The sequence below is a fragment of the Bufo bufo genome, chromosome 11, assembly GCF_905171765.1.
Source record: "Bufo bufo chromosome 11, aBufBuf1.1, whole genome shotgun sequence".
Classification (NCBI taxonomy): Eukaryota; Metazoa; Chordata; class Amphibia; order Anura; family Bufonidae; genus Bufo; species Bufo bufo.
The window spans coordinates 95649396-95665442 of record NC_053399.1 but is presented as its reverse complement, the minus strand read 5'-3'; the positions used below and the strand labels follow the sequence as shown (position 1 = coordinate 95665442).

General features: G+C 40.6%; 1 protein-coding gene across 1 annotated transcript in view; it reads left to right on the top strand.

Moving 5' to 3' along the window:
- Window positions 1-16047, top strand: part of CASQ1 (calsequestrin 1) — a 49746-nt gene that overhangs the window by 24635 nt on the left and 9064 nt on the right. Inside the window, exons 5-6 of the mRNA XM_040411445.1 lie at window positions 5860-5933; window positions 8618-8748. Of these exons, the coding sequence (XP_040267379.1) occupies window positions 5860-5933; window positions 8618-8748 (205 nt within the window). The remainder of the gene's footprint in view (window positions 1-5859; window positions 5934-8617; window positions 8749-16047) is intronic.

Genomic DNA, 16047 nt, shown 5'->3' with positions numbered 1-16047 from the left:
GCTTTCGGCCCAGTCTATTTTCTATCCATGAAGCCCTATGAACAAGGGATGAATCCAGATTATATTTTGATACTCAGCAGATCCCAGCACAATAGCTTTACAGAGTGAGAAAGCCAGAGGATCAGCGTGAGCGCACAGCTGACCATTGTATAGTTAAAACGTACTATCTATACATACTATCAATATGTCCTCATACTGAGGCACGTTGGGTATTTATAAGGGGAACATTCCTTATAATATCTCAACAGGATTCACATCAACCTTATGTATTATCACCCGGATATCCATCTCACAGGGGTAAAAATACAAGTGGCCAACATTATTGAATATCTGCAGATGTTGACAGGATCCACCTACATCTCAATGTGTGAGATGACAACCCAACTGTGCCTTGACAGTGAGAACCCCACAGGGTCTGGAATTAAATAGCCCTTCAGGTGGAGGGGGTTTAAGTGGTTGGACCCTTACCAATCCTAGAGAAGAATCGTACCATGGTACACAAAGGCTCTTAATGGGACAGAATACTATTAATACTTGGTGACCATGCAACCGATTAGGCCATGAATGCAAGAGTGGACCTAGTCCAGGTGGTGTAATCTGGGGGACATTGCAGTTCAATAGCTGAAGGTTTGGAGGTGTGGCACCAACCTAATGACGTCCACCCAAGTAGAAAATTAATAGTATGATGATGTGTACAGAACGGGTGGGAAGGACTAATTAAGCCATGAAAAGTAAGAGGTACGGTTGGTGGGAATGAAATCCTCAGCTGTCCACCCCCAATTACAGACACTAATGACAGTCCTCTTATTAGCATTGTCATTAACAAATGTCCTAAATATCAATGTCAACAGGCCAGTAGTGGAAGCTCCAGTCTATTGTGCTGCTGTGGGCCTCATTAAGCCTTCAAACTCCAAGCATGGTAGAGTTCTCCTATAACAGTTCTGTTGTGTGCTGTCCGAAGCACCAGCTTTTCGCTGGAGGGTTAATTGGTCAAATAAAAGACACATATAATGGGGGAATTAAGAGACTTAGTGAGTCAGCAGCCAGCGGGCTACCACTCCATTCACTGCCTCAGTACACAAAGCATGCTTCCGCAGCACCGCAGCCGCTGTGAGCTCCCTTCCCCCACACCAATGTCTACTCAACCATTGATAGAACCTTCTTCTCCACTTTCATGTGAAAAGATCTGGTGACATCCCAAATACAGACACAGCACAGCACATAAACCTGTACCCCGAGTGTCAGTGTCATTATCCCGTACCCCGAGTGTCAGTGTCATTATCCCGTACCCCGAGTGTCAGTGTCATTATCCTGTACCCCAAGTGTCAGTGTCATTATCCTGTACCCCAAGTGTCAGTGTCATTATCCTGTACCCCGAGTGTCAGTGTCATTATCCTGTACCCCAAGTGTCAGTGTCATTATCCTGCACCCCGAGAGTCAGTGTCATTATCCTGTACCCCGAGAGTCAGTGTCATTATCCTGTACCCCAAGTGTCAGTGTCATTATCCTGTACCCCAAGTGTCAGTGTCATTATCCTGCACCCCGAGAGTCAGTGTCATTATCCTGTACCCCAAGTGTCAGTGTCATTATCCTGTACCCCAAGTGTCAGTGTCATTATTCTGTACCCCAAGTGTCAGTGTCATTATCCTGTACCCCGAGTGTCAGTGTCATTATCCTGTACCCCGAGTGTCAGTGTCATTATCCTGTACCCCAAGTGTCATTGTGTCATTATCCTGTACCCCGAGTGTCAGTGTCCTTATCCTGTACCCCGAGTGTCAGTGTCATTATCCTGTACCCCAAGTGTCATTGTGTCATCATCCTGTACCCCAAGTGTCAGTGTCATTATCCTGTACCCCAAGTGTCAGTGTCATTATCCTGTACCCCGAGTGTCAGTGTCATTATCCTGTACCCCAAGTGTCAGTGTCATTATCCTGTACCCCAAGTGTCAGTGTCATTATCCTGTACCCCAAGTGTCAGTGTCATTATCCTGTACCCCAAGTGTCAGTGTCATTATCCTGTACCCCAAGTGTCAGTGTCATTATCCTGTACCCCGAGTGTCAGTGTCATTATCCTGTACCCCAAGTGTCAGTGTTACTACTCTGTACCCCAAGTGTCATTATCCTGTACCCCAAGTGTCAGTGTCATTATCCTGTACCCCAAGTGTCAGCGTCATTATTCTGTACCCCAAGTGTCAGCGTCATTATCCTGTACCCCAAGTGTCGGCGTCATTATCCTGTACCCCAAGTGTCAGTGTCATTATCCTGTACCCCAAGTGTCATTATCCTGTACCCCAAGTGTCAGTGTCATTATCCTGTACCCCAAGTGTAAGTGTCATTATCCTGTACCCCAAGTGTCAGCGTCATTATCCTGTACCCCAAGTGTCATTATCCTGTACCCCAAGTGTCAGTGTCATTATCCTGCACCCCAAGTGTCATTATCCTGTACCCCAAGTGTCAGCGTCATTATCCTGTACCCCGAGTGTCAGTGTCATTATCCTGTACCCCGAGTGTCAGTGTCATTATCCTGTACCCTGAGTGTCAGCGTCATTATCCTGTACCCCGAGTGTCAGTATCATTATCCTGTACCCCGAGTGTCAGTGTCATTATCCTGTACCCCAAGTGTCAGTGTGTCATTATCCTGTACCCCAAGTGTCAGTGTCATTATCCTGTACCCCGAGTGTCAGTGTCATTATCCTGTACCCCAAGTGTCAGTGTCATTATCCTGTACCCCGAGTGTCAGTATCATTATCCTGTACCCCGAGTGTCAGTGTCATTATCCGGTACCCCAAGTGTCATTGTCCTGTACCCCGAGTGTCAGTGTCATTATCGTGTACCCCAAGTGTCAGTGTCATTATCCTGTACCCCAACTGTCTGTGTCATTATCCTGTACCCCGAGTGTCTTTGTGTCCTTGTCCTGTACCCCAAGTGTCGGTGTGATATCATCACCTTGTAGCAGTATTCTTGTATTTTGTAATGGGTGTCTTGCAGAAAGCCTGCAACTTGTAGTGATCAGGGACTCAGTGTTTTAGGAGATTTGTCCATGTTACTATGATTAGGGTGGCAGCTTGCGGGTTCTGGCTGTGCAGCATGGTACGTCTGTGCCAATAACACATGTCCTGGGTTGCTTTCCAACCAAACATGGGGCCACCAATGGAGGCATGGGATTCTTCTGGAACTACACCAGAGGCCTATGGGAGAAATATTCATGATACGCCTCCATATTATATCATATATTTTATAAAGGGTTAATGTAACTTGGAATCACATCATCAGTATCCGGTGTCTATGACCAGGCCCCTCTGCAGATAGCGCTGTATTTTCCATTAACATTGGGCTGTACACTCAGCTTCACAGTACATTAATCCTCATATATTTGCATATACTTATCTGCTCCTGCCCACACAGCCCTGACAAGCGTGCACAGTAAGCGCACCCCCTGAGTAATGAGCAAGCAACTGCGTGACTTGCACCTGATACCAGTAATAACATGTAAAGGATCATGGGAGATCATGAACAATTCATCATCAGACCAACCACAAACAGCACCCAGATGCTGGATCATGCAGCCCCAATCTGTTTAGAAACCAACGTCAACTTCATGTATAAATAAGGTTCTGTACAGAGACCAGTGGTGGCCACCTAGTGAGCCATGAGACATCAACCTTAACTTGTAGTAGAACCTCAACACAGGCTATTCAATTATTAAACTACAGTGAAGGAGCCCAAAGGTATTCACACCATAGAGCAGGGATGACCAACCTGGGATTTTCCAGGTGTTACAAAACTACAACTCCCAGCATGCCCATACTGCCTATAGTTATCAGCATGCAGCAAGGCATGGTGGGTGTTGTAGTTGGAGAGCCCTGGAGCTGGAGAGCCCCAGGTTGGGCATCCCTGCCATAGAGCCAGGCCTTACACTTGCATTGGGGCCTTTGGAAGGAAAGGACCTAGCCTTGGTTGGTACCCTTTGCTATAGGGTAGTGAGAACAGCGCAGTACTCCTGCCTCCAGAGGAACTGCACTGGCACCAAACCAGGCACTGAGGTATTGGCCCAAGTGTCAGGAAAAGGGCAAGAAGGAAGAAACAACCACCAGGCCTTTCCAACCTGGTTGGCATTATATCTGAGGATCCTTTATAATATTTGCTATGTGGCCCCATCTCATATGTATGCAGCTGAGGAGACAATATCTGCATAAAGTTGACCAAACAAATTGGCTGAATCCTCTGATTTCATCTAGACCTGCTGACCATCTAATATGTATGGGGGCCTCCTAACTTGGAGAAGATAAAGAATGGGCCGTTGTATTTCAACATGCCTGATTCTTTCTTGTGTGTATGACCAGATTAAGACTAATTCATGAAACATTAGTGTTTATGGAGACTCTTGGAGCTATCATACCTTGGGGTGGAGCACAGTTCTCAATGTGTTCTCTGTTACGTAGGAGGAGCTTTCTTCGGTGCTCATTGTTACCCCGATTGAGTAATATACATAAATATAAAACAATGTTGGCGAAGGGAAGTGACAACTGCTCTCACTACATTTTACAAAATGGATGTCATGTCTCTTTGGAAAAATTGGGCTGAATAAACCGGAGTTTTTTTGAGGAATTTCTCGAAGGCGGCACATTTACAAGGCTATATAAGGTGTAAAATATAGGTGAAATTTTGGAGCACTCCTCTAAACTATGGCCACTACTTTTCAGAACTGCCATTCAGGTGGCCAGAATATGAAACATCATAATGAACAAAAGGCGGTCATAGAAGTCTTACTACAAGTCAAGTGATCCCATCCAACATTGTTGACTGGTCAAAAGAGACTACTGCATTAAAGAGACGAAGGTCACCTTATGTTCTTATTGGTATATGCCCCGTGCATAATTCCCTAACCCCCCCCCCCCCCCCATCCTGTTAGGGTTCCTTGCAGGCAATTGCACTCTTTTAACAGAGGCCCTCAATTAAAGGTGCCTATCAAGGTGACCAAATGCATAAATTCACAATGGATGAACAGAAGGTTGAGCATTGTAATGGTCCCAGCCCAACAGCTACTGTCTGTTATCGAAGACAAGGCTGACCGTATTTTATACTGAACTAATCATTTGGCCCAATGCTCTCTTATCGGAGTCTTCAGCATGATGTTTAATGCTCCAACGTGTGGAATGCGATGATAAGAGAGTGGCTGACGCAGCCCGCAGAGCTTTTAATAATGGACGAGGCTAATGTAATGTTGCTAAATAAAACTCGAAAATGGATGGCTGCTCCCTTTGAGACATGGCGGCCATAGTATTACAATGTACTGATGGATGAGGAAGGGAAAATTTAGAATTCACATATGGGCAATGTCCTTGAAATTTGTCAAATTCTTCCATAACTATGTAAGTTTCTCTAAAGGGTCAGAAGAACGCAATTTATCAATGACAACCAGTTGCCATTTAAAAGGTAGACAAAGAAAGCATAGATCCAACTGTAGTGAGGCTGGTAGAAAGAAGGCCCTTTACCACAAGAACATGGGAGGTATATGGTACCAGCAAAGAGGTCTACCGGAGGGTAATGTTATCTCCCTGTAGTCTTCCTGTCTGAGGGATAGTATGAACCAAATGGTTAACATTTCCCTAACCTAACAGATATGACCATAAATATGGATGGCTCTACCATCCCGACCAAGTGCTTTATGATGGATCCAATGTTTTTCAACTATATCCTTATAAACTCCATAAAATTGTATTTGACTTGGGAATGGTATGCCTTGTCCGATGTATGGTCCACCATGCTGTTTTATAATTGATTGTACCAAAGGCACTAAGTTATTACAAGAATCAATTTAATACGAGTAGGTTATAAGATATACGTTCATCCTTTGCAGATTACAAGGCCTTTGAGGATGCAGCTGAGGAATTTCACCCTTACATACCATTCTTCGCTACTTTTGACAGCAAGGTAAGAGGCATCTAATACCGGTTCGAAGACTTACTAATGTCGAAGGCTATCCTCAAACTCTCTGAGATCCGCCATAGAAACTAACACGTTAAAGAGAAATTCCACTTTAGTTTAGGTGACCATACACATTAGACTAAGGTCAGATGAATGTGCCAATGTGGCAGGACCGTCCATCTATCTAATGATCGGTTGACGTTCAGCAGACATTTGTTTGGCCTTTGTGGGGTTAAGAATAAACATATTCAATTAAGAACACCCGCACACTCAGACAAAGTGAGAGTCCATGTGTGGGCAAAAGCTGGTGGAATAGCTGTAGGCCAGAAGAACATCTCAATGAGAGGCCAATGAGTACCCATTAACTGAATGCAATGGTGTGCCCAAAAATTCTGGAATACTGCAGGTTTCTTCTCAAAAGACTGAAAATCTTTAGAGGTGTGAACCATGACTGGGATTTATAAAAACCCAGGCAAATCACAGGGCCTCTTCACTTAGGAGAGGTAGGAGAGAGAGTGGGCTACTGTGATTAGGGTCCTATATACTGTACATCTGGTTTAGGTATAGAAAAGTGTCTAAATGTAAGACAGCTAGGAAGTTGTCTTGCATTTAGAAGTGGCAAAGGATCCGCCTAAGTTATGTAGAGGCCGGCGCCACTTCATAACTCCACTGGATCTACCGCCAGGTATAGGTGTTCTTAAGACCGGCATAAAAAACACTGGTCTTAATAAATACAAAAGTAATACAAATAATACAAAACTACAACCAATTAGAAAGGTTTGAGCGGTTGGCAGAACGCCTCACTAAATGGAGTTGGTAGGACACGTGATCTTATGGACCACCACTGATGTCAGCTCCTGGCTAGTCACAGTAACTCGTTAGTAGATAGAAAAAGGTTAATATCACCCACTAGCCGTTACACAAGCATGCTGTTTGTTGCATCACCCTAATGATGGCCGAATACAACCCAAAATCTTTTCCAATTTGACAGAAACACGAGCGAATGGCCAGACTGAGTAATTGGTATTTTGATAGCATTCCCTAAATTACAATTAAAAGCCATGACTGCTACTTTGGCTGTCAGAGAAATACTGTGTATTAAAGGGTAATTAGTCACCGGCTTGTCACATTTGGATGGTATGGGTGGGCAATTAGTCATGATAGTGCGTCACTTTTTTAAAGGGAGAGAACAAAAAATCCGGCCAGTTTGTCTTGAACTATAAAATGAGCAATTCTTGTAGAAAATCAAATCCCAAAGCTGAGATTTCATGAATACCTACTTATATGATCAGGATGTCCCTCCTCCCATGACGTTCTGGGGAGGAGCTATCAACTATGCCCACCAATAGTAACAAGGAAAGGAGCTCTGGTGAGCTTAAAGGGTCTATCCTGAGGTGTAACTAGAAATTCCTAGGCCATGATGCAAAATCGGTCCCAACAACAAAAACTGTGACCAAAGTAATACTAGCGAATTGTTCTATGGAAGACTGCTGCATGGGCCAACATGTTGATATGGCCAAGGGCAGAAGATGGACCCTCACCGATCAAACACTGAAGCCTTACCCCAAGGATAGGCCATAGAAAACCCCTTGATTTAGGTATAGCCTGAATGGTTTTTCATGGAAGAATCATTCTAGCTGACCATATTTTGCTCTCGTCCACCAATGTGGTGGAATATCTTCAAGACAACACCAGGAATAGGTCCATGAGGAGTTAAAAAGCTGACAGCACAGCATTGGGATTAGTTCTGACGCAGTCTAAAATATAGCTAGGCAATAAAAGTACAGTTTGCCTTCACGAGTTACTGCTAATATCCGATACATGTGTGCAATAACCAGACTTAATTGCTCTCCTGCATCCAAATTGATTTCTGCTGTAGGCTCAAAATATATACAAAGTATTAGAGTAGAGATATTTTCTCTGGATTCCATAGAAGAAGCAGAAGAGACTTCAAGCTTTAAGTTGTGGCAGAACGGTCCAGGGACGTCATTGAAGTTCACCATGTATATATTGCTAAAGTGTCTAGAGGGTTCAATCTAAATGCATGAATTGGGGCATTTTTTTTTTACATTTTTGTTGATCTTTGATTGTTCTGATCTGATTGTTAGGCGTATCTGGTGGTCCTTAACAATGATCCATCAGCAGCCATATGAGTTATGATTGTGATGCTGGATTCTAAGCGATGGAAGCATGGTTGAAGGAGCTCTTGGAAAAGTACAGCTTAAAGAGGCTATACACGATTCAACATTGATGATGGGGGTTTGGTAGAGGTCCATCTCCTGAGGCTCCCACCTATCAATAAAACCTATCAACATGCATACAAACTTAATGAAATAATCCTGTGCTGACCCTCACAATATTGAATGTTATATAGTAGATAACACCCATAATCTTCTTTGGTTCCTCAAGTTTTGGTATAAACAAACTGATAGACCATTTTCGGGGATGGTGACAGAAGAAGTCTTGATAAATAGAATTGGGGCGATTCTGAAGATAAGAAATAAGTTTAAACGTAGAGGCAGGTAAGCGGTGGTGGTGAAGACCACATTCCTATACAAGGTTTCTACTCACAGGGTCAGAGCTCTATATTACACCCACCTTTCACCATCTTCTAGACTGAGATAACTGATCCATAAATGATCATTTCATTTACACATTTGGTAAGAAAGTCTCTTGGTTTCTGAATCCAGGTTGCCAAGAAGTTGACTTTGAAGCTCAACGAGATTGACTATTATGAACCGTTCCATGATGAGCCTGTGACAATTCCTAACAAGCCCAACAGTGAAAAGGAGATTGTAGACTTTCTGCACCAGCACAAGAGGTAAGTCACTGCTAGCCTGGGATTCTGAACTAGGATCATTTTATGTGGCATTCACCATTGCAAGTGCCAGCCATAGATCACATCAATGACAAGAAGAAGCCCCAGCAATGAGAGCATGGCTCAACTGGGCACTGTCTCACCGGTCAGTTATCTGGAACGGAAACATAGTGCCCAGATAAGAGCCAGGTCTGGTGACAATAATCTAATCAACTTCCAAAGTTGGTGAGATCTGGTGGAAATCCATGCGATAGATCCACCAAGAATCCAGAACATGAAGGGATCTTGGATTTCATATTTTGAGACATAGAACAACACAGAAAGCATTATACAATAGTATCATCTGTCCATCTCCAGCGAGGGGCGAAAGGAAGATACGCTAACTGGGGAAGTAACCATGGTACCTGGCAAAATAATTTAGCTACCATAGAAACATTCGAAATAACAAGGACAGTGTCACCTATTTTACATTGAGGTCCATTTAACCCAATGTTCTTCCTACTACTACCGACAAGAACAGAGAAGTCACCTACTTCTGTAGATGAACTAAACTCAACATAGACTGAAGTTTTACAATAGCTATACTCTTGTACATAGGAGCAGTATTATAGTAGTTATAGTCTTGTACATAGGAGGCAGTATTATAGTAGTTATATTCTTGTACATAGGAGCAGTATTATAGTAGTTATACTCCGGTACATAGAAGCAGTATTATAGTAGTTATATTCTTGTACATAGAAGGCAGTATTATAGTAGTTATATTCTTGTACATAGGAGCAGTATTATAGTAGTTATATTCCTGTACATAGGAGGCAGTATTATAGTAGTTATATACTTGTACATAGGTAAGCAGTATTATAGTAGTTATATTCTTGTACATAGGAGCAGTATGACAGTAGTTATACTCTTGTACATAGGAGGCAGTATTATAGTAGTTATATTCCTGTACATAAGAGCAGTATTATAGTAGTTATAGTCTTGTACATAGGAGCAGTATTATAGTAGTTATAGTCTTGTACATAGGAGCAGTATTATAGTAGTTATATTCTTGTACATAGGAAGCAGTATTATAGTAGTTATATTCCTGTACATAGGAGCAGTATTATAGTAGTTATATTCTTGTACATAGGAGCAGTATTATAGTAGTTATATTCTTGTACATAGGAGCAGTATTATAGTAGTTATATTCTTGTACATAGGAGCAGTATTATAGCAGTTATATTCTTGTACATAGGAGCAGTATTATAGTAGTTATATTCCTGTACATAGGTGGCAGTATTATAGTAGTTATATTCTTGTACATAGGAGGCAGTATTATAGTAGTTATATTCTTGCACATAGGAGACAGTATTATAGCAGTTATATTCTTGTACATAGGAGGCAGTATTATAGTAGTTATATTCCTGTACATAGGAGGCAGTATTATAGTAGTTATATTATTGTACATAGGAGCAGTATTATAGTAGTTATATTCTTGTACATAGGAGCAGTATTATAGTAGTTATATTCTTGTACATAGGAGCAGTATTATAGTAGTTATATTCTTGTACATAGGAGCAGTATTATAGTAGTTATATTCTTGTACATAGGAGCAGTATTATAGCAGTTATATTCTTGTACATAGGAGCAGTATTATAGTAGTTATATTCCTGTACATAGGTGGCAGTATTATAGTAGTTATATTCTTGTACATAGGAGGCAGTATTATAGTAGTTATATTCTTGCACATAGGAGACAGTATTATAGCAGTTATATTCTTGTACATAGGAGGCAGTATTATAGTAGTTATATTCCTGTACATAGGAGGCAGTATTATAGTAGTTATATTATTGTACATAGGAGCAGTATTATAGTAGTTATATTCTTGTACATAGGAGCAGTATTATAGTAGTTATATTCTTGTACATAGGAGCAGTATTATAGTAGTTATATTCTTGTACATAGGAGCAGTATTATAGTAGTTATATTCTTGTACATAGGAGGCAGTATTATAGTAGTTATATTCTTGTCCATAGGAGGCAGTATTATAGTAGTTATATTCTTGTACATAGGAAGCAGTATTATAGTAGTAATATTCTAGTACATAGGAGCAGTATTATAGTAGTTATATTCTAGTACATAGGAGCAGTATTATAGTAGTTATATTCTTGTACATAGGAGCAGTATTATAGTAGTTATATTCTTGTACATAGGAGCAGTATTATAGTAGTTATATTCTTGTACATAGGAGCAGTATTATATTCTTGTACATATGAGCAGTATTATAGTAGTTATATTCTTGTACATAGGAGCAGTATTATAGTAGTTATATTCCTGTACATAGGAGGCAGTATTATAGTAGTTATATTCTTGTACATAGGAGCAGTATTATAGTAGTTATATTCTTGTACATAGGAGGCAGTATTATAGTAGTTATATTCTTGTACATAGGAGCAGTATTATAGTAGTTATATTCTTGTACATAGGAGTAGTATTATATTCTTGTACATAGGAGCAGTATTATAGTAGTTATATTCTTGTACATAGGAGCAGTATTATAGTAGTTATATTCTTGTACATAGGAGGCAGTATTATAGTAGTTATATTCTTGTACATAGGAGCAGTATTACAGTAGTTATATTCTTGTACATAGGAGTAGTATTATAGTAGTTATATTCTTGTACATTGGAGCAGTATTATAGTAGTTATATTCTTGTACATAGGAGTAGTATTATAGTAGTTATATTCTTGTACATAGGAGGCAGTATTATAGTAGTTATATTCTTGTACATAGGAGCAGTATTATAGTAGTTATATTCTTGTACACAGGAGCAGTATTATAGTAGTTATATTCTTGTACATAGGAGCAGTATTATAGTAGTTATATTCTTATACATAGGAGCAGTATTATAGTAGTTATATTCTTGTACATAGGAGCAGTATTATAGTAGTTATATTCTTGTACATAGGAGCAGTATTATAGTAGTTATATTCTTGTACATAGGAGGCAGTATTATAGTAATTATATTCTTGTTCATAGGAGCAGTATTATAGTAGTTATATTCTTGTACATAGGAGCAGTATTATAGTAGTTATATTCTTGTACATAGGAGCAGTATTATAGTAGTTATATCCTTGTACATAGGAGGCAGTATTATAGTAGTTATATTCTTGTACATAGGAGCAGTATTATAGTAGTTATATTCTTGTACATAGGAGCAGTATTATAGTAGTTATACTCTTGTACATAGGAGCAGTATTATAGTAGTTATATTCTTGTACATAGGAGCAGTATTATAGTAGTTATATTCTTGTACATAGGAGCAGTATTATAGTAGTTATATTCTTGTACATAGGAGCAGTATTATAGTAGTTATATTCTTGTACATAGGAGGCAGTATTATAGTAATTATATTCTTGTACATAGGAGCAGTATTATAGTAGTTATATTCTTGTACATAGGAGCAGTATTATAGTAGTTATATTCTTGTACATAGGAGCAGTATTATAGTAGTTATATCCTTGTACATAGGAGGCAGTATTATAGTAGTTATATTCTTGTACATAGGAGGCAGTATTATAGTAGTTATATTCTTGTACATAGGAGCAGTATTATAGTAGTTATATTCTTGTACATAGGAGCAGTATTATAGTAGTTATACTCTTGTACATAGGAGCAGTATTATAGTAGTTATATTCTTGTACATAGGAGCAGTATTATAGTAGTTATATTCTTGTACATAGGAGCAGTATTATAGTAGTTATATTCTTGTACATAGGAGCAGTATTATAGTAGTTATATCCTTGTACATAGGAGGCAGTATTATAGTAGTTATATTCTTGTACATAGGAGCAGTATTATAGTAGTTATATTCTTGTACATAGGAGGCAGTATTATAGTAGTTATATTCTTGTAAATAGGAAGCAGTATTATAGTAGTTATACTCTTGTACACAGGAGGCAGTATTATAGTAGTTATATTCTTGTACATAGGAGGCAGTATTATAGTAGTTATATTCTTGTATATAAGAGCAGTATTATAGTAGTTATATTCTTGTACATAGGAGGCAGTATTATAGTAGTTATATACTTGTACATAGGAGCAGTATTATAGTAGTTATATTCTTGTACATAGGAGCAGTATTATAGTAGTTCTATTCTTGTACATAGGAGGCAGTATTATAGTAGTTATATTCTTGTACACAGGAGCAGTATTATAGTAGTTATATTCTTGTACACAGGGGGGGGGTACCATATTATTATTCGTTTTGTAAGATGTTTGCTTCATTTTTCAGCACTGTCAGTTAACAAGACTTGTTATAGCCCTAACTTTTCCCCCATTTAATAAAAACTAATTCCCGTATCATCAATGGTTATACAAAGAGCATTATTTCTGTGCAAGTGTGTTTTTTAAGAATCTTTTTTGTGTGTGTCTTCTGAGCTTGGAAAGTAGGTTAAGAGGGAAATAGCCCTTAATTGTCCCATTATTTTGGGTCACAGACGTGCATCATTTTTTTAATGGAGCCCTCGGCAAGACAGTCTATTTTCATGCCGTGTCTGACTTTTCAGCAGTCAAATAAGTGGTCTGAAATCTGTTTTACTCCATTCCATTGGCAATAATCTGTGTTCTGGGGCAGAGTTTCTCCAGTCCTCAGGGCCCACCTGCCGGTCATGATTTCAGCACATCCCACAAAATGACCTGTGGTAAGTTCTGATGCATTGACAAGAACTATGTCACCTGCTCAATACTAAGAAAATCCTGAAAACATGACATACTGGGGGTCGTGAGCACTGGAGTGGAGAAACACTGTCTTACGGGATCGTTGCCCTGTTTTTTGGGCTTTAGAGCTTTCTGTGCAGTTGTAAGCTTACTTACGTGAATTCTTAAATGGGACCTGACACTATTTTACATGAAATAAAACAGAAAGGGGGGAAGCGTCTGAATCCTCCGAGCAAACTTACTCAATAAGATTGGTTTAGATCCAAAAACCATTTTTCTTGCTTCGCATGATATCTAGGCAGTGAGGAGCCCAGTCTACATGTCAGGTGCAGCTCTAGAGAAGTCCAATGCCGAATAAACCGACCTCTAACAACTTCTCCAACCAGAATTAGACTTGGCAGCAGGAAGGTTTGGGGGTCTCAAAATCCCCTTTACATTAGAATAAAGAAATCCTTACAGAACCATAAAACTCTGCGCTGCCTGCGGGAGAAAAAAATGGAGATCGGTAAGGAAGGTAATAGGGAAAGTAGAAGAGTAAGGGGAGCGCTTAGTGCGAGGCACAGTGTGTAAGGACAGGACTAACACGGACAGGGCTATGCCGCTCAGCTGTGTATCTAATCCTATCCTGTGTGATACTGTCTGCTGAGCTATGTATCTAATCCTATCCTGTGTGATACTGTCTGCTGAGCTGTGTATCTAATCCTATCCTGTGTGATACCGTCTGCTGAGCTGTGTATCTAATCCTATCATGTGTGATACTGTCTGCTGAGCTGTGTATCTAATCCTATCCTGTGTGATACTGTCTGCTGAGCTGTGTATCTAATCCTATCCTGTGTGATACTGTCTGCTGAGCTGTGTATCTAATCCTATCCTGTGTGATACTGTCTGCTGAGCTGTGTATCTAATCCTATCATGTGTGATACTGTCTGCTGAGCTGTGTATCTAATCCTATCATTTGTGATACTGTCTGCTGAGCTGTGTATCTAATCCTATCATTTGTGATACTGTCTGCTGAGCTGTGTATCTAATCCTATCCTGTGTGATACTGTCTGCTGAGCTGTGTATCTAATCCTATCCTGTGTGATACTGTCTGCTGAGCTGTGTATCTAATCCTATCCTGTGTGATACTGTCTGCTGAGCTGTGTATCTAATCCTATCCTGTGTGATACTGTCTGCTGAGCTGTGTATCTAATCCTATCCTGTGTGATACTGTCTGCTGAGCTGTGTATCTAATCCTATCCTGTGTGATACTGTCTGCTGACCTGTGTATCTAATCCTATCCTGTGTGATACTGTCTGCTGAGCTGTGTATCTAATCCTATCCTGTGTGATACTGTCTGCTGAGCTGTGTATCTAATCCAGTCCTGTGTGATACTGACTGCTGAGCTGTGTATCTAATCCTATCCTGTGTGATACTGTTCTGCTGAGCTGTGTATCTAATCCTATCCTGTGTGATACTGTCTGCTGAGCTGTGTATCTAATCCTATCCTGTGTGATACTGTCTGCTGAGCTGTGTATCTAATCCTATCCTGTGTAATACTGTCTGCTGAGCTGTGTATCTAATCCTGTCCTGTGTGATACTGTCTGCTGAGCTGTGTATCTAATCCTATCCTGTGTGATACTGACTGCTGATCTGTGTATCTAATCCTGTCCTGTGTGATACTGTCTGCTGAGCTGTGTATCTAATCCTATCCTGTGTGATACTGTCTGCTGAGCTGTGTATCTAATCCTATCATTTGTGATACTGTCTGCTGAGCTTTGTATCTAATCCTATCCTGTGTGATACTGCCTACTGAGCTGTGTATCTAATCCTATCATTTGTGATACTGTCTGCTGAGCTGTGTATCTAATCCTATGCTGTGTGATACTGTCTGCTGAGCTGTGTATCTAATCCTATCCTGTGTGATACTGTCTGCTGAGCTGTGTATCTAATCCTATCCTGTGTGATACTGTCTGCTGAGCTGTGTATCTAATCCTATCCTGTGTGATACTGTCTGCTGAGCTGTGTATCTAATCCTATCCTGTGTGATACTGTCTGCTGAGCTGTGTATCTAATACTATCATGTGTGATACTGTCAGATGAGCTGGTGTATCTAAGCCTTGTGTGATACACCCTCTTAGGGCCTCTTTGTAGCAGCGTCTCTTCACCTCACGACATCTCAAGGGTTAACGTAGATAAGAGACTTCTCGTAGCTCGGGATTTCGGAGCCTGGCTGATGAAAGCGCCTCTCCACAGACACACGTTAAATATTGGCAGTGCCGAGGCCGCGGTTGCCATGACAGCGAGGCCTTTACACCGCGGCAGAGCAAATCCATTATTATTGTTGTTTCTTATATATCACATCATTAATACTAGACAAGAGAGGCCCATGGAGGCCGAGGCCGGCGAGGGCAGGGACCAAGACGTCTCACTTCTGTACTTGTAACAAATTACTGCAGGGAGAAAGTACAAAAAGGAGCAAAACAATAACAGGTGCCCCCATAACCACAGCCCAGGTGTCTCCGTAACCACAGCCCAGGTGTCTCTGTAACCACAGCCCAGGTGTCTCCGTAACCACAGCCCAGGTGCCCTGCCCCCATAACCACAGCCCAGGTGTCTCCGTA